This window comes from Martes martes (assembly GCF_963455335.1).
Source record: "Martes martes genome assembly, chromosome: 18".
Classification (NCBI taxonomy): domain Eukaryota; kingdom Metazoa; phylum Chordata; class Mammalia; order Carnivora; family Mustelidae; genus Martes; species Martes martes.
In genome coordinates this window covers 3,618,913-3,639,750 of record NC_137906.1, presented here as the reverse complement: position 1 = coordinate 3,639,750, position 20,838 = coordinate 3,618,913, and the positions used below count along the sequence as shown (strand labels likewise).

General features: G+C 49.0%; 1 protein-coding gene across 2 annotated transcripts in view; it reads left to right on the top strand.

Moving 5' to 3' along the window:
- Positions 1-8,691: 8,691 nt before the first annotated feature.
- AUTS2 (activator of transcription and developmental regulator AUTS2) overlaps positions 8,692-20,838 on the top strand; it is a gene marked incomplete at its 5' end in the record, with an annotated part of 1,085,698 nt that continues 1,073,551 nt past the window's right edge. For both annotated transcript variants that reach the window (XM_080830209.1, XM_080830208.1), the window contains one exon: positions 8,692-9,000. In XM_080830209.1, the coding sequence (XP_080686335.1) occupies positions 8,692-9,000 (309 nt within the window). The remainder of the gene's footprint in view (positions 9,001-20,838) is intronic.

The following is a 20,838-nucleotide window of genomic DNA, read 5'->3' as shown; positions in this document are numbered from 1 at the left end:
CAAAACCACAATGAGATACCACCTCACTCCTGTCAGAATGGCTAAAATCAACAACACAAGAAACAACAAATGTTGGCGAGGACATGGAGAAAAAGGAACCCTCGTGCACCGTCAGTGGGAATGCAAACTGGTGCAGCCACTGCGGCAAACGGTATGGAGGTTCCTCAAAAAATTAAAAATAGAACTACCTCTGGTCCAGTAATTACACTACTCGGTGTTTACTCCCCAAATACAAAAACACTAATTCAAAGGGATATAAGCACCTCGAGGTTTATTGCAGCATTATTTAGAACAGCCAAGCTATGGAAACAGCCCACGTGTTCATTGACTGATGAATGGATAAAGAAGGAGGGTATAGGGGCACCTGGGTGGCTCCGTGGGTTGAACCTCTGCCTTCGGCTCAGGTCATGATCTCAGGGTCCTGGGATTGAGCCCTGCATCGGGCTCTCTGCTCAGTGGGGAGCCTGCTTCCCCCCCTCTCTCTGCCTGCTTGTGATCTCTCTCTGTCAGATAAATAAAATCTTTTTAAAAAAGGAGTGATACACACATACACAGACGCACGCACGTGCACAACACAATGGAATATTACTCAGCCACAAAAAAGAATGAAATCTTGCCAATTACAACAGCAAGGTGGGAGCTAGAGAGTATTATGCTCAGCGAGATAAGCCAGAGAAAGACAGATACCATACGATTTCACTCATATGTGGAATTTAAGAAAAAAAAAATGAACAAAGGGGGAAAAAAGAGATAAACCACAAACCAGACTCTTAGATAAAGAGAACAAACCGATCTTTACCAGAGGGAAGGTGGGTAGGGTGATGGGGAAGATAGGGGGTAGGGGTGAAGGAGTGCAGTTATCAGGGCGCCTGGGTGGCTCAGCTGGTTAAGCAACTGCCTTTGGCTCAGTGATGTCGGGGACCTGGGATCGAGCCCCGAGTCGGGCTCTCTGCTCAGCGGGGAGCCTGCTTCCTCCTCTCTCTCTGCCTGCCTCTCTGCCTGCTTGTGATCTCTGTCTGACAAATAAATAAAATAAAATAAAATCTTTAAAAAAAATAAAATCTTTAAAATAAAAAATGTAAACCACTAAATGTCTATTGATGAGATAGAAATAAGTCTATTGTGGAATAATCATACACTAAAATAGTAGGCAACAGTGAAAATGAAGGCATAGGAACTATATGTGTCAACAATTCTCAGAAATAAAACACTGAATATAAAAAACAAGTTCTAGAAGAATACATATAGATGGGTATCATTTATGTATCTTAAAACATGCTGAAGAACAGTATACATTGTTTAGGAGCACTTCTAATAAAGTAAAAATAAAAATGAATGCAATAATAATCATGGAATTTAGGATAATGATCTTCTGGGGAGAGTGGGGGTGGGTGGGCAGGAGGAAGGAAGTGGTAGGAGTGAGGACACAATTCCAGATGTACAGAGGAGGGCTCAAGTATTTTTTTTTTTAAGTAGGCTCAATGCGGGGGGAGGGGGGACTCGAACTTACGATCCTGAGATCAAGACCTGAGCTCAGATGCTCAACTGATTAAACCACCCAGGCGCCCCTGGAAATGTTTTAGTTCTTAACCAACAGAGAAAGTACATGATTGTGTACTATATCAAGTTGAAATCTATAATGATAATGAAAAGATACTGAAATTAAAATGTCACCTAAGTAGAGAAAAGTTGTTAATTCTGAATGGAAGTAGCAATCGGAGTAAAGCTTTTGGTTGGAATGACCTTGATGGATAAATGGGTCTTGATGGGCGAGGAGACATTCAGCAAATTCAGACGGCGGGAAAGGAGGTTCTGGGCTGCAGCACCGACCAGTATGGGCAAAGGCAGGCAACTCTTCTGGGCGAGTGCTTAGCTTGGGATGCATAGAAATATGCTATAATGAAGGAGGTTGAGAACATACCTGGGACCAGACCACAAAAGGCCTTGAACACAGAAATTTAAAATCATTATTATGTGTTATTACTTTTATTTTTTTCCACTGTATTTATTTAAGCACTCTTGACACCCAGCGTGGGGCTTGAACTCACCATCCTAGGATCAAGAATTACCTACTCCTCCAACTGAGCCAGCCAGGCACACCAATAATTATTACGCTTTATAAATAGAAGCTTGAAATTAAGTCTGGGCTATAATGGACTATAATTTTATTATGTTCTTTGTGTAATTCCAAAAGACTGATATTTTTTTCAATCAGGATGTTACCTATTCTGAATCTGATCCTTTTAGATCAATATTTCTCTTCAAATAAAAATGAAAACAAAATCACAATTCATCACAAGTCATCTACCAAACCCAATAGAGAAACTGTTCCTCAGGGTTATAACCCATAATAAATACAGAGATCTTCCATCTGTACCTTTAAAAAGTCATTTAAAGTTTTTTCTTGTAATTATCCATCATTTCCCATCTCATCATATCAAGTAGAAGGCACTGCCCAGAGAAGCGACAGGAAGACTGGTTAATTTTGTGAAAATCTAAAGCTCATTAAAATTCACAAAACTACCTTTTTACGTGACCATCGTTTGATTACCAGCAGGTATCTTTCTTTGGCTTCACAGGGCAGACTCTGAAGACTATGGGTTGATCGATGTGATCATTCAGCACGGGCACCTGTAAAGATGATCAAAGTCTATCGTACAATGTTATGGAAAGTGGCACTACATTTAGCAAGTTGAACCACACATTTCCTCCCTCCACCTTTCTTGAACATTAAAACTGCACTTTGAAAAACAACTTCCAATGCGGAAAAAAAAAATTAAAACAGCAGGTGATAATTAGGGCAAAGTTACAACAACGATCTTGCTGACGGGCTACGTGTCAGTTAATGCAAGCTATCACTTCTCCCCAGGAATACTTATTATTAAAAACAACTCATGAGGGTTAAAGGAGGGATATTAAATGTGTTAGGCTCTCGTTTGCTCATTTGGAAATGGCATAAAGACAGATCCGTTAACCAGCTCAGTTCTACCCTGGTCTCAGCGCAGACACACACACAAAATAACTGAAAGTTATAAACGACCAAAACATAAACCTTAAGCTGCCTTGAGTTAAAAAATCAATCTTCCTAATAAATTAAACTCAAATATTATATACTCGTATGTAATATCAAGAAGGATGTATTAATAATTGCCGTGTTGGCAGAGTGCAAAGTGCGAGACTTTAGAGGGATATAAAAATTTAGTAATTTAGAAAATCTGGTACCGAAAATAGCTGTCGCTGCTTGGACTGCTCGGAGTTTAAGTTCAGTCATTGAGCTATAATAGTATCCTGTGACTAGTGAAGGTTGAATGTTCAAGATACAGTTTGAGTATTAATCATCGATTCGAATAAAAGATCGCGCAACTGGAGAGGCTCTCCTGTGTTAAGTATCTTATTCCTGAACACAGATATTAAGTTTTTGCCTTTGTGTTTTCCAGAACCACCCGCCTTCCCTACTAAGAAGCAACCTCTTATGGAATTATTTCCTTAGCTTTACTCTTTATCAGCAATAGTCCTTCGGCAAAGAATTCACCCAAGCTTTTGCTGATATGAATTATGAGCTCATTCAAACTGCCCATTTCAAGTTCAAGCTTTAACTTTCATTCTGCGTGGTAAGAAATCTGATCATATGCTATGCTTTATTCGGGTTGACTATACAGTATCCCATCGTGCGTTCACACTGTGGTGTTGTGTGAATAAACGGTAGCTTATTTAACTGTTCTACTGCGAGGAGCCCTTGGACAGCGTCACCGATCCGTGAGAAAATGAGTGTTCTATAAATACTGACATGTATAGGAATAGGACCCTCCACACTTCTACATAGCATGTAACGTTTGTGAAACATAAGACACAGAGGACGTGCATCATAATGCTACAGCTTGGTGAACTGTCACAAACCAAACGCCCATGTTTAACCGGCACCAGCCCAAGAAACAGAACAAGATCAACTCCTCAGAAACCCTCCTTATGCCCCTCCCAGTCATTAGGCCCCTTTCAAGGTAACCACTGTCCTGACTTCTGATAGCATAAATGAGTTTCGCCTGTTTTTGACAACACATGCCCTGTGTGCCTTGCTTCTTAGTGTCATATTTAAGAGATTCACATATGTTACTGCATTTGGAAGTAGACTGGTCACTCTCAGCGATGTATCGTGTTCCATCACATGAATGTATCACCAATCACTGCCCCATTTTACTGCCAATAGATATCTTTTGATACACATTTGACGTCGGTATATTCCTAGGAAATGAAGTGGTGGGCCATGGAGTGTTCCTATGTTTAACTTGAGTAGATATTGCCAGTTTTCCAAAGTAGTTGTACCCTAGACATAGATAGCATTTGGTTTCTTGAGGAATCGTTGTGACAAAGGCATTCAGCATAACCAGGAAGAGAACAAGTTACGGAGTCACTCAGGCCAAATGAAGCTTACCATGAAAAGCCATGCTACCTACGCTTGATATTTCGGTTCTTTTTTCTTTTGAGAGAGAGAGAGAGAGTGCATGTACATACGTGGAGGGGGAGGGGCAGAGGAGGAGGGAGAGAGAGAATCTTCAGCCAGCTCTACGCTCAGCACAGAGTCAGGTGTGGGGAACCATCTCAAAACCCCGAGGCAGTGACCCGAGCTGAAATCAAGAGTCTGACACTTAACCAACTGAGCTACCCAGGGGCCCCTTTTCCTAACCTCCTTAAGCCTCAGTTTACCCAACTCTAAAATAGGTATAATAAAACCTTTCTCAAAATTCACGAGAATTAAATGAGATATTATAACTTAGAACAGCACCTGGCACACAGTAAGTACTTAGCTTATGATATGGTGGTTATTAATCATTACAACATTAATCATGTTGCTCTTACAACATAGATGATATGGAGAATTAGAAACAGATATGGGCAACATAATCCACAAACAATTTTAATTCTCTGATGGGAGAAAATTGAAACTCTGACCCAAAAGGCATTACCAATTCCAGTGAGCATTGCACTTGGACCCTGAAAAAAAAATCATTTAAACATTATCCCAAAATGCATTTGCAAATTACTCTTGCCAGAGGCAAGGTTCTTGGATGCAGTGCATTACCATCCTTTTTTTTTTTTTTTTTCCTACCAGACATTACTCTTTAAAGACAGGACTGCCAAGGGCTACTCTGGAAAGTCACTAATATTATACTTTTTATTATATTTGGCAATTTCACACCTTCCTCAACCCAACCCCTAAAGTTGTGAAAAGTGACTGTAACCGGAAGTTAGTTCTTAGTTTTCACTGAAACTTATCAGTACCTAAAACATCTTTCACTTTCCTAAAAACCCTAAAAATGAACCCATGACCTTCCTTTAAATGACAAAGAACTTGCCTTTTTTGGGTAGCCTCGAACTTGATAAACTTAGCTGGATTTCAGCAGCTGCTGGGACAGCGTCCTAGAGATTAACAGGAAAGTTACAGTCTGTACAGAGGCACTGTGTCCGCTAATTGCTATGGGGGCAGCCCGCTCACTTATGCTCCTTAGGTAGTTTTGGAAGGTGGCACCATGTTCTTAATAAATTGAATACGATCCCATATATTGGTCACTTTTCTGGAGAAGTGAAACACACCATTTACTTGAACAGATATCCTCTGAGAAGGCCAGGGGTAGACCTGAAAGGGAACTTTTTGAACATTTAATTGAAACTCTTTGATTTCCAGATGAGCAAACGAGTCATTTAAGTCTTGCCTAGGGTCCAATGGTCTGTTCCCGCGGAGGGCAGAAAGCCCTTCTCCTTCACAGTGCCGTGGTTGCTCCTCTCTGCTCTGGGAGTTTCATTCCCACCATCCTCCCCTCCTGCCCACCCCCCACTCTGACTTCATAAACATCCAGAAAAGGGGGCGCTGAAGGAGTGTGATTTAAGGGAATGACCATCTCACGGCCAGAGAGCGCAAGCTGGGGGACACTTGGCTGCCTCAACCCCAGATCCAAGGAGGATCTTCTCCGTTTTGGGTCCCACGGGGTTCCCGGCACCGAGAACTGCGCCTGGCACACAGCGGGCCCTGCCCGTTGTTAAGTGCAGGAATGAACTAGTGAATCCCCCAGTCCTGGGCGTGCAGCGCGTCGTGCCCCCTTCTTGCCCATCTCCCTCCAGCAGTCCCCATAAAACGGGTAGACTGAGTCAAAGGAGGCACGAGGCACAGAGCGTCCAGTCCGGGACCGACCCCCGCGAGCCGTTTCACAGGGTCCGCTCGTTCCCCCGTCTTCCTCCCCCGGGGCAGGCTCCCGGGGTGCGGGGCGACGCGCCCCAGTACGTCTGCGCCGGATCCCGGGTGGGGCAGGCAGCCGGGGGGCCGGGGAGAAAGGGCTGCGGGCGCCTTTCGGGTTCGCACGGATCGGGTCCAGGGCCCCGAAAACCGCGCAGCTCTCGCACCCGGAGCGGCCGGCCGGCCTCGCGGGTCCACTCCGGCCGCGGTCAGCTCTCCGGCGTGACTGTCCACGAGCACCGGCCGCAGCGCCGCGGCGGGGGGCAGCGACAGGACGGTGGGGCCCCCCCCGCCCCGGCCCCCACAGAGGAAGGCGGCGGCCGCAGGGGCGCGCGGCGCGGGTCCCGCGGGTCTCCGGGTGGGCGGTCCCGGCCCCTGCGGCCCCGCCCCCTGCCCGCGGCCGCGGGGTGAGGTTCAAGTTCGGCCCCGGGCGCACCGCCCCGCGCCTCCCGCCCCGAAGCCGCCGGCGCGTCCCGGGGCCCCGCTGGAAGGCGGGTAGCGCCCAGAGGTCACCCGGGCGCGGGGTCACCCGGTCACGCGTCGGGCCACCACGTGGGAAAAAAGTTTCCAAGTCCGGCCGCGGGGCCTCTCCGTGTCCCCCAGCGCGGCCGAGGCCCGCCCTCGGGCACCCGCGCCCCTCTCCGGCGCCTGCGGTCGCGTCCCCCTCCCGGGAAGCCCCTCGCGGGTCCCCTCCCCGAAGTCCCTCCGCGCCGCCCCCATCGGTCCGGGACAAACACTCCGGGAGCCTCCCGCGCGGGCGGCCCCGCGGCCCCGGCCGGCCTGGCGCGAGGGGTCGAGGGACAAGTGTCCCGAAGCGGCTGCGGGGGGCGCGGAGCGGGCAGGGGACAGGGGCCCGCACGCGCCCCCGCGGCAGCCGGCGGGGTCCTCCCCGCGGCCTCCACCCCCCGCGCGCCGAGGCCGCGAGGCCGCAGCCGTCCCCACGCGGGCGGCCCCTCCACGCCCCCGGCCCCCGCCCCCCCCGGCGTTCCCCACTCGCGGCTCCCCTCCGCCCCCAGTGCGCAGGCCCGGCCGCCCCAGCGCGCATGCCCTGGGCTCGCGAGCGCGGCCAGCCCCCAGCCTTTTGCTTTCTACACACTCTACAACTGGGGAGGGGGCGGGGGCGGAGGGAGCCCGGCGGGCCACGTGATCCAGCCGGCCGGGGCCGCGGGGGCGGGCGCGCGCGCCGAGCGAGGCGCGGGGAGGGCGGGGGCGCGTGCGCGCGCGCGCGCGTGCGGGCGGGCGGGCGCGGGGCTGGGCTGAGGCGGGCGGCGGCGGCGGTGGGCCGGCCGCGGAGGGGGAGGAGCGGGCGCTGAGCGAGGCGGGCGGGCGGAGGATGGGGCCGTGCCCGGGCTCCCGCTGCAGCCGCCCGGGGACACGCCGTGCACCCTCCGGCTCGGGGCGCGAGCGGCGGCGGCGGCGGCAGCGCTAGCGGCGGCGGCGCGAGCGGCGTCCCCGGCGCTTCTGGCCGCGCTTGCCCTGGGGCTGGGCGAAGAGCGGCGGCGGCGGCGGCGGGCGGCGGCGCCCCGGTGTCCCTCCCGCCGGGGCTTCCTTTCTGCTCTGCTCGTCGACGGACTCGCCCCCTCCCTCCTCCGAGGACGGGCGACCTCGTCTCCGGGACCGGGGACGGATTTTCCTGAGGGGCGGGGGGCGGGGGGCCGCGCCGGGGGCCGCTCGGGCGGCTCGTGCCTCCCCCCCGGACCGAGCAGCGAGCCCCGCGACTGCCCCGCATCCGCCGCCCTCCTCCCCCACCGCTCCCCGGCTCGCCCTCCCCCGCCGCCCGCTCCCCTGTTATGTCCCCTCCCCGGGGGGTCTGGTCCCTCCGCGGGCGCTCGCGAGCCGGGGCCTCCGGCGGCCGCGTCTCCTGAAGGTCCGGGGGCCCGGGACTGAGTTGGCTGCGCGGCGCGCGGCGGCGGCGGGGGCGCTCCCGGCGGGGGGGGCGGGTGAAGTTCGCGGCCCCCACTTTCCCGCGACCTTCGCGGCCGCGCTGTCGGGGCGGGGGGCCGGCGTCCTCCGGGGGCGGGCGCGCGGCGGGGCATGGCCGCGGGGAGGGCCCCGCGGAGCCGCCGCGGCCCCTGATCAAAGCGTCCCGCTATTCTGATTTATCGCCCGCCCGGGAGTTATTTTTCCGCCTCCGGAGCAGACCCGCGCGTTCGGCCATTACTTTGCTCGGCGGCTCGCGGGCGTCTCCGACCCGCGCGGCCGCGGGGAGCCCCGCACTCGGGCTGCTCGCCGCTCGCCCTCGCCCGCGTCCCCCCTCCCTCTCCCCGCCCCTTCCCCCTTCCCTTTCTCCTCGCTTTCTTCCCCTCTCCGCCGTCTTTCGGCCGCCGTCTCCCCCGCGCCCTGCTCGGGGCGGAGGGAAGCCGAGGCGGGGGAGGGAGGGGTCGGTGTCAATTTTTTTGTGCGGCCGCGGCCGGAGCCTGTGGCGGGCGGGCGGCGAGCGGGGGGGACCCCGGCGCGGCGGAGCCATGGATGGCCCGGCGCGGGGCCATGGACTCCGCAAGAAGCGGCGGTCGCGGTCGCAGCGAGACCGGGAGAGGCGCTCCCGGGGCGGGCTGGGGGCCGGCGCGGCCGGCGGCGGCGGGGCCGGCCGGACCCGGGCGCCCTCGCTCGCCTCGTCGTCGGGCTCCGACAAGGAAGACAATGGGAAGCCCCCGTCCTCCGCCCCGTCCCGGCCCCGGCCCCCGCGGAGGAAGCGCAGGGAGTCCACCTCGGCCGAAGAGGACATCATCGATGGATTTGCCATGACCAGCTTTGTCACTTTTGAAGCGCTGGAGGTAAGGGGACCCCCTCCCCCGCGGGCTGCCTTTATGCACGACCCCCCTCGGCTGCGCCCGGCCCCGCCGCCCCCGGCGCCGCGCTCCGCTCCGTCCGTCTGTCTGTCTGTCTGGGCCGAGGTCTCATTGTTGGGGGGAGCGGGGGGCGCGGGCGGACGGGCCGCGGGAGGGGATCGCGGAGCCGTGCCCGGTCTCCTGGTCGCCCGGTCCTCGCTCGTCTTCCCTCCGCGCCCCCCCCGCGCCCCCTCCTCGCGGATGGGCAGGCGGAAAGGGGTTGGGGCACCACAACAATGCGCCCCCCTGCACGGAGAGCTCTGCCCCTACTCCTTCCTCCTCGCCCTCCCCAATCATGGCTTCTTGGCTGGTGGAAGTCTCTTGGCTGGGCTCGGGGCGCCTGTGGACGGGTCTGTGTGTGCTTTCTCCAGAGCCATATGTCCGTGCGCGCGCGCGTGTCCGCCCGGTGCACACCTTTCCTGCTCCCGGTGTCCTCGGGACTGGGCACGGATGGGGTGTGGGGGTTCCTTGGCCCCCCTCCCCTGCTCCTTTTTTTTTTTTTTTTTTTTCTTTTTGGTGAAGCTGGGGAAGGGGGCGTTTTCTCTCGGCTGGGAGAAAGGAGGGAGGAGGGGAGAGAGGAGAGGAGAGGATGGAATATCCCTGCGTTCCGTGTGGGGCTCGGTTGCAGAAAGGGTTAATTATAATATCCTCGAGACACAGAGGCACATGTGTGTGTGTGCGTGTGTGTGTGTGTGTACACGAGCAGTTTGGTTAAAGGACAGAAAAAGGTACACCAGGGAGGACTGGTGGGAGGAAAGAATAAAATCCTGGCTGCTATCTGAAGGGCCTGTCACCGAATTGTCCCTCTCCCTCTCCTTTTTTTTGTGTTTTCTTTTCTTTTTCTTTCTGATTGGCTGTGTGTGTGTGTGTGTGTGTGTGTGTGTGTGTGTCTTTATTCCTTGGGCACCTGCAGCGTTCATTTCCAAATGCACATTTTCCTGCCAGCCACCGGTTCCTGGGGGGTGGGGGGGTGGTGGGGGGAGACTGTCCAGGGGCCTGGGGCAGACTGCACTTACCTGGAGGGATCAGATCTGCTGCGGGCCTCATCACTGGCCTCTACAGCTGCGGCCCCCCTCCCCCCCCACCTCCCTGTCCCCACCCCCAACACACCACGCACACAGAAGGCTTTGAGATTCTGCAGAGTTAGTCCCCCTTTCTGAAACACAAAACCCAGACAGGACTTGGTTTCCAGTCTTTCATGCACCTGATGTGCTGGTTTGAGGTTCCTGAAGGAAACTTTTCCCTTTCCCTTGGGTTTTTTGGCCGTTATTATGGTATTGTTAGAGACGGTCAGATGCGAGCTTTGTTAATGACAGCTTACATCTCACATGCAGGAAGCATACAGGTTAAGATCGCTGGGTCTGCGTGCGTTTGGGTGTCAGGTTTAAATATTTTTTAAAAAAGAAACCTCCCTGTCAGGGCTGTCCTTTTCTGTTTGAACTGCTTTTTGGTTGGGCTGCTGGTGGTGATGGCGGTGGACGGTGGCCAGTGGTTGGGGAGGAAAGGAGGTTGGTGCTGGTGGTACTGGTGGCCATCGGTTTTGATGTCAGTGATGGAATCAGTTACCCTTTGGTTCTGGAACTGGTGATTTATTGGCTAAAATGGGTCTTACGCGATTATTTTGAATGTTGAGGCTCACCGCTTCTTAGGGTAATTCTGACTGTGGCTTTCACTTTGCCAAGGTGGGAGGGTGCTGTACAGTGGGACCTCTCTCTCTCTCTGTTTCTCTCTATTTGTTTCTCTTTCTGCCTTTGAAATAGGAATGGAAATGGCAGCATGTGTCCTGATAGGAAATGCTGCCCTGTCTGTGGTTGGTTTAGGACATTCTCTTTAAGAGCTGGTTACCAGTGGTTCTGCTTCTGCGTGGTGGTTCTGGGTGGCCGTGTGGCCCCTCGAGGTAAGTGAGTTAGAGGGGCCTGCAGTTTTCCCATGAACACTTTTGAAGGCCAAGTAGAGGTGGATAATGACTTACGCAGTTGGTTTTTTATTGTTTCTACTTTTAATAAGTAGATATTTGACTGGGGTTGAGAGGTACACATCTGTCCATTTAGCTTTTGAGAGAAAATGTGCCCATTCTGGTTTTGGGGGGGTTTAGAAAAAACATTCAATTTTTGGAAAAGCGCAAGTTCAGAGTGTAGCATTAATAACATTCCTTTCCTTGCTGCGGTTGTTTTTTCTGCTACTTCTCCAGATTCAAAACCCAGGTTACTTTGGGTAGGGGAATGCTGTGCTACCTTCGTATTTAAATATCATCTGCATACCTGTATGTAGGCCTAAAAGGGCTAACTTTTTTTAAAGTTTCCTTAACACGTCACAGAGAAATTTAAACATACACAAAAGTAGAGAGAGCGGTTTAATAAACTCTGAAATTCCCAACACGCAGGCTCCACAGCTGCCGGCTCCTGTCTCCTCTTGTTTCATCCGTATCCCACCTACTCCCCCCTCCCAGATGGGATATGAGAAATAAGTAAATATTTCTCTGTATGTATGTATCTGTAAATGGTAATGACTCACAAAGAAAACCCACCACAAACTCAACAGTACCGTTATCACACCTAAATAAATTCACAGCATTCCCCCGATAATCTCAGCTGTCCTGTCAGTGTTCACATTGAAGAGGCCTGGCTTTTTAGGAACGATATAAATAAACTTTTCATATTAAAAACATGCCGTGGGGAGTAAAAAAATCATCCTATATGTCTGGTTCGGTGGGAAAAGTTGGATCTGTGTGGTTATTACCTCCGTGCCCCTGTTGGATGGGCACACGTGTGTTTGTAGCGATCGTGAAAACCTCTGGTGTCTCACTGTTGTCGGTTGACAAGATTTACTGAACTATCGCCACAAAATATGAGGATTTATTGGGAAATGGGCAAGTCAACTATGAACTTGGACAGAAATATATGTTAGTGGTGTGCTTATAAATGTTAGGAATTATCATAGATGCCAAGAGTTACCATAAGTACCTAACATGTTTTTGTGCTTTGTGTTTAGAAATGAAGTCAGTCGTCACCACGCATCATCAAGGCTGCTGCTAGTGTGGTGTGATAAGAAACCAGAAATCTTGGCTTGCACAGCTGGGCTCGTGGCCTATGCTGGTTTGGAGCAGTAGCTGGCAGACTCTGGAGTTGTGCACTTAGAGTGTTAATGGACTCATTGTTTGACCCCATGATTTTGCCCCGAGTCGCTGATTTTGACTCCCCTTTTAAAGAAGGGGCTCCTAGGTTGTGGTGCCGTGTACTGATGAAAACTGTGGTTCCACTAATACTGAAGTAAAAGCAAGAACCTTGTCCAGTGAGAACCTGCACTTGCAAGTTGATTATTTTCAGTATCGTTTGGTTTTTATTTACGATGATCAAAGCTGTAGGAGTGGTTGGAGAAGTCCCACGCTTTATAGGCAGGGAAACTGGCTGAGGTAGTTTCATATTCTGCAGGGACACTTGTCTCAAGTAATTGTGCCCTGAAGTTCAAGTATATGATTGTGAAGAGTCTCATGAGAGGAGATGAGAGGGTAGGTGAGGAGGCTAAAGTTGAACGTGGTGTTCTTTTCATTACGCATTTGAGAAGCAGATTTACCGTTTGGCTACGATACTATTTATTTGAATATACTTTGAATGGTAGGAGGAAAGTGAATGTCCCCAGATACCGTGCCTCATTTTTATTTTTTAATGCTTTCCAGCCAGTGAAGTATAAGTGGAAATGTTGGGGTTCTAGTACTGTTTGTACCCTGATGTGCCGGTTTATACTACCTTTCTGTTCTCATTTGGGTGTCTGTCTGCGCAGTCTTGATTAGGAAGACACAGGAACACCATGGCTGAAAATTTCACTTTGCAAATCCATCATTTCCCCTTCCTGTTACGCACTGGGTTTTAAGGGTAGCCTCTTCTGTTAGACGGACCAAGGGAAGCAGAGATCCGGTTGGTGGGATTAGTAGACAGGAAGCCAGTTGGAGCTTTGCAGGCTTGTGAAAATGAAGGAAGACCTATTTCTGGTGGTCGGAGGATCAGACCAAGACTTCCATGTGGTCTTTATTTCCCAGTTGTTCCGGGGCTTACCTGCACGTCGGCAGCATGAATAAGCTGTGTGGAATTTGATGGACTTACGGCGTACCGTAATTTACTGGGGTCGAATCTCACCTACTTTCCGTTGTTTAAAAAACATTAGTCATGTTCCTTGTATCAGCACATGTTTGTGGAGTGCCTAGACAGAGTGGAAAGAAACCTAAAATTATGTGGCATCTTGAAGGCGTGTGTAGTTGGTCAAGTAAGTCCAGCGCCTATTAAATGATTTTGGAACAGGCGCTCGAATGTCTAGTAAGTGCAGCGAGCCTTCAGAGAAGGGGTAGTGAGATCCGTGAAGTGTCTGGGAGGGCTTCCGAGTGAAGGGGGGCCTCGGAAGTTGAAGAGGTTTGGATGGATGGGGCGCGGGGGGTGGGGAGAGCGGTCCAAGGAGGGGGCGTCCTGAGGAAGCACAGAACCACGAGGATTGAGAAGGTGCTAATTGATCAGGGCTTGGGGGCAAGGAAGGGCTGGTAGAAATGAGTTAACAGAACTGTGTAAGCGGACCCCTGTGCAGACTCACGTTCCAGGCTTGGCCCTCCGAACTAGTTGACAGCTTGGGGAGATTACTTTCTAAAAGCGCAGTTTTCTTCATCCCTTCGTTGAGAGGTTTAGACTACTTTTAGAACAAAGGTGCCCAGGATGCAAGGGAAGCTAGCTAGCTCTGCTGGGTGTTCCTAAGTTGCGCTCCAGATCAAAAAAATGTGATCTGTCCTCAAGTAGTTTTGGAACTTGAGGGGGAAGACTAAATTAAACGGGTGTCTTGTTCTGCCAGAATTAAAAGTCTTTTATTATGCAGACGTGAATTTTGAATATCAGAGAAGGCAGTGCTGTGTGCCTTAATCCTAAACTTACTTGACCACAGGGCACTCTTGTTCTTAGCATAGTGATCCGTAATCCAATATGGGGAAAGATCTCCAGGGTCCCTTCCAGATCCTGGAACCTGGCGGTCTCGGAGTCTAGGGTGAGTGGCCTGGTGATGGGCGATCGGGCACAGAAGTTTGGGGTTGGAGTGGAGGATGCTGTTTAAGCGGGAGCTACGGGGAAGGGGGGATGTAAATAGTGACGACTAGTCCGTGACTTCTCCCGCTCCCGTGTCCTGCCTGGTGTCAGTTCTTCCATTGATTGTTAGCAACCCCACCATGAGGTGAGTGTCCGGGAGTGACTCTCATTAGTAGCAGCCCCGATGCAGTAGATCTGATGCCACCAAGCTGCCCTCCGGCCAGTGTGTTTTATTTTCTCTTGGTCCCTTCTGGCTTCCTGTACGGCTGCTTTTACCAAGCTGGCAAAGACGGTTGGATGACAAAGGAGGTTGACGGTGACGTTAAAATACAGGTTTCAAATTATTTGCCTTTTGCTCGCTTATGTATGAGCTGGTCAGACCCCTTCTGCTGTCACACAGCCAGGGAAAGCTGTAGAGCTCTGTTTTCGGTGGATGTTTTTCGCTTTCCATCTTAGGAAGTTGGGGATGGCACTACAGAGTAAATGGGTCACTTCCAGCATTTCCCTTCTGAAAGTATGCGTAGCCCTAGGATCTGAGGGTTTTCTAAGTGGCGAGGAAGTTTTCATAAAAGGAAGAGTGGGAATCGTTCTTGGTTATGAATTCAGGTATTTTGCTGTAGGTGGTGAATTTGAGTATTTGACTGTACGAGGCAGAGCCTCAGTTCAGGTGTGTTTATGTGAGATGAGGTTGAAGATCGTGACATGATGGTTCCGTGTGATTTGTGTTACTTGTTGAGATTGACTCCTTTGCTGCTTTTTTGGAAGTGGGGTGGGTTATAAATGAACCCATAAATTTAAAAAAATGAATCACAATGTTAGGGATTAGCCTCTGATCCTCTGGTGGTGTTCTCTTGACAAGGGGTTAAAGAAGCCCTGAGCATTCACCTGGACCACCGAGGGTGATAGATAAAGTTCCTGTACTTCCATACGGCGGTACCGTGTATTGTGAGAAATAAATGGCGATTATTTAGTTTGAGAGAATGTTAGGATTAGATACGTCCCCAAACAGAAAATAATAGTTGAGGCCAGCTGTTACGGAATAATTTAGGTCCCAGACGCTACAGGCTTTGGAAGCTGAAGTGCTTCTTGATGGGAGGGGTGTGTGTGTGTCTGTCCCCACATGCAGAGGGTGCTGGAGGGTTAGTGGTTTTACATTTTATTTTACCCCCATGGTGTGATTAGTCAAATACACTAAATGTAGCCTAATTATGTGATGGTGCCTCGTGCTAGTTTTTTTTTTCTCCTCAAGAAATAGCACTTTTTTTTTTCAGGGTTAGGATTGAACCTAATACCCTATAAATATAGGAAAAAGAACTTGGTAATGGGATAGCAACTGTTCATTTGAGGAAGTTCTGGAAAAAAATGAGGTAGATTTTGACATGGAGATTTGAAGACTCTCAGATAATTGAAGTTTGGAAGAGCGAGATGGGAATTAATTTGGTGAAACCCAAGACGGGAGAGGATCAGAAACAATTTAGGGACACTGTTAGCTGGGTCAGAACTGTTTTTCTTATATAATCTGTACCTGTTCCTGACTAGATGCTTGCAGATCTCTTTTCCCCTTGGAAGAGGGGCATAGAATTTTAAGGCTGGTGGGAACCTGAGTTTGTCTTTGTTCTCCCAGGTCTGAGCTGTGTTCTTCCTTCATTTTTTTTTTTTCTAACAAGCCTGCAGGGTAGGGGGGATGCGGTCCGTAAGTTATCATTGTAAGGTCACGGAGAATAGGTCCTCTTTATGCTGTTAGTAATGGGGGGCGGGGGAGTGGGTTTCATATAGTCTGAGTGTCTTTGCTTGCTTAGGCGGAGACAAGACAAGTGTGGGCTTCTGGGGCTCAGTCATCTTTAGGTCTCCGGTTCCATCCTTTGGAAGGTGACCCCGACCCTGAAAGCATGTGTCTTGCTGCTTTTCTTGGCAGGTGTTTACTTCACAGATTTGTGTCGATAGCGTTCTCATCATGGGATCTGTTAGATGCTGTACCGGCCCGCTGCTTGCCTCCCTCCTTCCTTCCCTCCCTCCCAACTTCCCTTCCTTCTCCCGTTCCCTCTACTGAGGTAGAACTATCCATTATAAATGCAGTTGCTAAAAGCTAATGGTTTTAGGAAGTTGTAGATGAAAGGTGGAAACTTCCAATTTCCACACTTTTATTATTTGAGATTCACCTGTCTGGAGGACTCTGATGTGAAGGTAAATTGCTTGCCACAGTTTTCTGGGCCGTTACAGCTCATCATTCTGATTTCTCATTCATACTGAACTCCGGTTAGAGTTTGCCTGAGCAAACACAAATTACCGACTTGTACATACAAATATATTTTTAAAGACTTGACTGTCATTTTGGCTTGCCACTGTACCTCCTGGTGTCATATCTCCTTGGTACCTTTATGAAGAGTCTTGGAAAGCCCAAGGGCCGTAAAATGGAGTCATGAGAAAAGAAGGGAAAAGCCCACAGTTTGTAAGTAATAAAAAATGGCTAATGCTGGTTGGGATTCAGTTGTGGCAGAAAACCTTAAAATTGCAGATACTTTGTGATTGGTGTGAACTGAAGCATTTTGAGATGACCCGGGCTAGATACAGAAGCACAGCCTGTGAGGACAGATTGTGAGTCTTGGTTCTACGGGCGAAATCTGATACTTTTCCAGTGGCAGGGATGTGGGAATCTGGGTTAGGGTTTAAGTCAATGCCAGGGTCAAGTTGTGATGGTACCGGAGGGATGTCGTCATCCTTGTCCACCCCCACACCTGCCTGCCACCGCGGTGCACCAACCTCCCGACCTCATTTTAGGTTTCTGCAAAGTTTCCGATGGCAGTGATATTTTAGAACTCGGAAAGAGAAATTAAGAGTCCAGTATTGCAGTTACCCCTTGATAGTTACACCAACATAGACATTTTTGGGTTGTTTGCTAGGGTCCCTGCTCCCTTATGCTTGATGGCTAAAGGTGGTTCAGTGAATATTTTTCTTTAGTTAAAAAAAAAAAAAAAAACAACTGAGTAAGAAAAGCCATAAGGAAGAGTGAAGATGTAAGTGAAGCCGTGGTCAGGGATCAGCTTCTCACTTGTTTTCCAACCACGCGCTAGCTTTGCTGGCGTCTGCCTGTTCTCTCTGTAAGTGTTCCAGGGACGAAAATAATGAAGGGCCCGGATGGCGCCATTCTGAGAAATGATTTTGTATCGTTCAAGTGAAATTAGACTTTCACTGGGGCGAAAGGGGAGACAGGTGTTTGGTATTGTGCATTGCTGCCTATTGCAAAGTTGGCTCCTTGCTCAGTGCTCCTGGGGATTTGATTACTTGTCAGAATTACATTTTGAGATTAATAGGCAGAGCTACATCTTTAGGAGGTGTTATCCTAAAGTTAGGACCTCAGCGTCTTTCAGAGCAGCCTCTTAATGCATTGCACTCCAGCCATTGTTGGCTGATGTCCTTTCCAAGCCGGGAGTGGCATTAGAGGCACAGATGTTGTCTTTAGTGATGTAGTTCTACCTCTCATTTTGCAAATGAAAACACAGCCCAGAGGGTAATTGACCTGCTCTAGATCACCCTGGGAGTTGCGGCTCTCACCGTGACCCAGTGAGACTAGGAGACTGCTTCTGCTTTGTAGCTGGATTCCCAAGGACTGGGAACCTAAGAAGGAGGTTTCATAAAAGCAAAAATAATAATGCAAATGAGGATGCATGCCCATGATTATAAAGCTTTCTGTTTTTTTCTGAGAAATTTTCTGATGACTACTCAGTATCAAGAGCATTCTGCTTCCCCCCAGTGTGTCACCCTGTAATTCGTTGGCCTCTCTCTGTGTGCACATGAATCTTCTCTAAATATCGCCCCCCCCCATGATGAGGATTAGATAAAAAAGTAAATATTGGAATGATGGTGTGAGGATTTCTCATTTTTGACTGTCCAGTGGAAAGATGCAGTAGTTGTTTGGGTATAAGATGAACGTAATATGGGCCACTTAAAATGTTAACATGCTGTATTTGGATATAGTATTTTCTTTGTCTGGTAACGTAGAGAAACTCAGAGCCACTTAATGGCATTGCTAGCAGAATATTTGAAGTGAACTTAGGAGTATAGTTGAATTAAAGTCCCAACCAAACTTTTCTTCAGAAGAAGAAAGACTCAAAATATTAAATCCATATGACGTGTTGGCTAAGGCATCTTGCCTGTTTATTGCTGAACCAGAAAATTTATAACAACTGTTTGTCATGTGTATATATTTATAGCCATTCATATAATGAAAAGAAGTTTTCATGAGATTGTAATAACATATCAAGATGGATGTAATTAAAACAGAAGCAGATTGACACCCCGAATTAAATGCAAACCATAAACCAGGATACCTGAGCATTGTGCCTCTCATATTTGCTGAAGGGGGCAGTCAGCCAAATATGCAAATAAAAAGACATTGATGAATATCCCTGGGTGTGTGTGTGGTTGCAGAGAACCCAACTATTTTATTAATCTTTTATCAAGCATTGTTTAGGTTTGCAGCAGCAATGGAATGTATTAATTTGGCAGACCAAATAGCATAGGCCCAGAAAGTAGGAAATAATAAGGAGACGTGATTGATACGCTGCTATAAATAACACGCGACTGACAGGGGGGCTGTGTAATCTTTAGATCTGTGCTGTGTGTCATTAATGGAGTTGTTAAACCAGGATGTTTGGGTTGAACTTCAGTCAGGGAAGCTGCCTCCCGTTTAAAACGCAGACCTACCTATCTCTAGTTACACTCTGAACTGGTATGTTAACAAAATTGGTGTAAATCAAATTTTTATAAATTGGATCAAATGTACCAAGGGAATCTTACTGTGAAAAAGATGAGTCTTTTTTTTTTTAAGACATCAAGTTAGGGTACTCCTCTCCACAGGGAAGCTGGGATGTTGGGAGAGGGGGTCTCTGTAGAGGGGCATTGCTTTCCTTGTGACACTTTTCCTGCATGTGTTCCCTCTGTTCCTGGAAGAAAGTGACGGTGAGATTTGCATTTTCTGTTCAGGTGCTTCCAGGAATAATTGGTGGTGATTTGAATAAGCCCGCATCATTCCGATTTCAGAGGGCGGTTTTCAAGTGCGCGCTAAGGAGGGCTTGCGGCTGCGAATATGGAGTTAGGATTTTCCTGTCTGTTCCTTGGGGAAGTCCAGGCATGTCATAACCACTTCAGAGTCATGATTGTATAGAAACACCGTACCTACAATTTTTCGATATGACAGTTCAGTTTTAAAATTGTAAAGATGCCAAGTGCAAGGCTGTATTGTTATTAGGGAAGTCGGTGACATCTGTTCTATCTTGTTAACCAGGGGAGGAAAAATGCTTTAATCAAAACATCTAATTATGCCCTCTCAACTGATGAAAGATCTTTTGCTAAATTTTTGGAATTGGCCTTAATGGAAGACGCTGGCCTCTACAGGAACTGTGAAGTAGATTTACTCTTTGTGTTTTGAAAAACTCTTATCCTTCACCATGGTGACATAGGATGTTTTCATGTTGTCACATTGCTCTTCTACTGTGGTTGAAAATAGATATTTTCAGAAGTTGTCTAAGCCAGCATCAAGTTTTTGTGTGTGTCTTCCGTCTCACCCCCATAGCGTATGAGGCCCCAGAGGGAGTTTATATGTGCAGATGTGAGCCTGGGAGGAGATGTGGTGGCTGAGAGCCACCTTGGGGGGGGGGTGGGGTGTGAGCAAATGACAATTACAGGTGAGAGGCAGGGGGTAATTCAGCCTCTGTTCTGAGAGGTGCGATTTCACACCTGAATGTGGAAACCTGCTGTGTTAGACAGTTGTGTTGTTTTAAAATTTGTTTTATTAGTCTAATATAGAATTGGACCAGATTGTTCCAGGTCACTTTTCGTTGAAGGAACATAACTGTTTTTAAATATTGATTCCAGAAGCATCTCCTGCGTTTGAGAGTAGTTTCATACAATATTTGAAAATACCAGTAAGTGTTTGACTCAGCCTATCTACACCGCTCATAGCTCCCTTGATCACTTCTTAAAAAATGACAGTGTGGTTTACTCCTTCAAATCGGTCATACTTCAGAACCTACCCAATAAAGCCATCCTCTTATCTGTATTTCAGTCCACAGTTAATTTTATCTGCAGCTGTTTTGTTCCCAGAATTCCAGATGATGATGATGATGATGATAACATTTATTGATAGTCTGTATGTGGGATATGGAGTAGGTCAGAGAAATGCCGTATGTCTTAGCTCTGAGAGTATTTCATTATTTAGAAATGATTTTTCCATGGTTTGAGATCTCGGGGCCAGCCTGAAGAAGTTTTTGAAGCACTGACCATGACACCGTGTACTCTCTTTTATTTGGGATCTGTTGGGAAGCTCAGGGGCTTGTAATTTTTCCTTGGTCTGTTATATCCTCCATAATGGCTTATTGTGTGTCACTTGGGAATGTGACTAGAACCTTGGAAAAGAGAGCCAGAGTTTTCTCCTAAATTTCTAATACATTGTTTTATTTTCCTCTGTTCTCTACCTTTAGCCTCTGTACTTTGCCTATATGTGTCATTCTTGGGATATTTGAAGCTCTCAGGATTGTTGTTCTCGTCGCTCAATACTGCATGCATAGTGCTATTTACAGCGAACCTATTCATACAAAAAATCCATGAAAAGACATTTTTTAAAAAAAAATATTTTATTTATTTATTTGACAGAGATCACACGTAGGCAGAGAGGCAGGCAGAGAGAGGGGGGAAGCAGGCTCCCCGCTGAGCAGAGAGCCCGATGTGG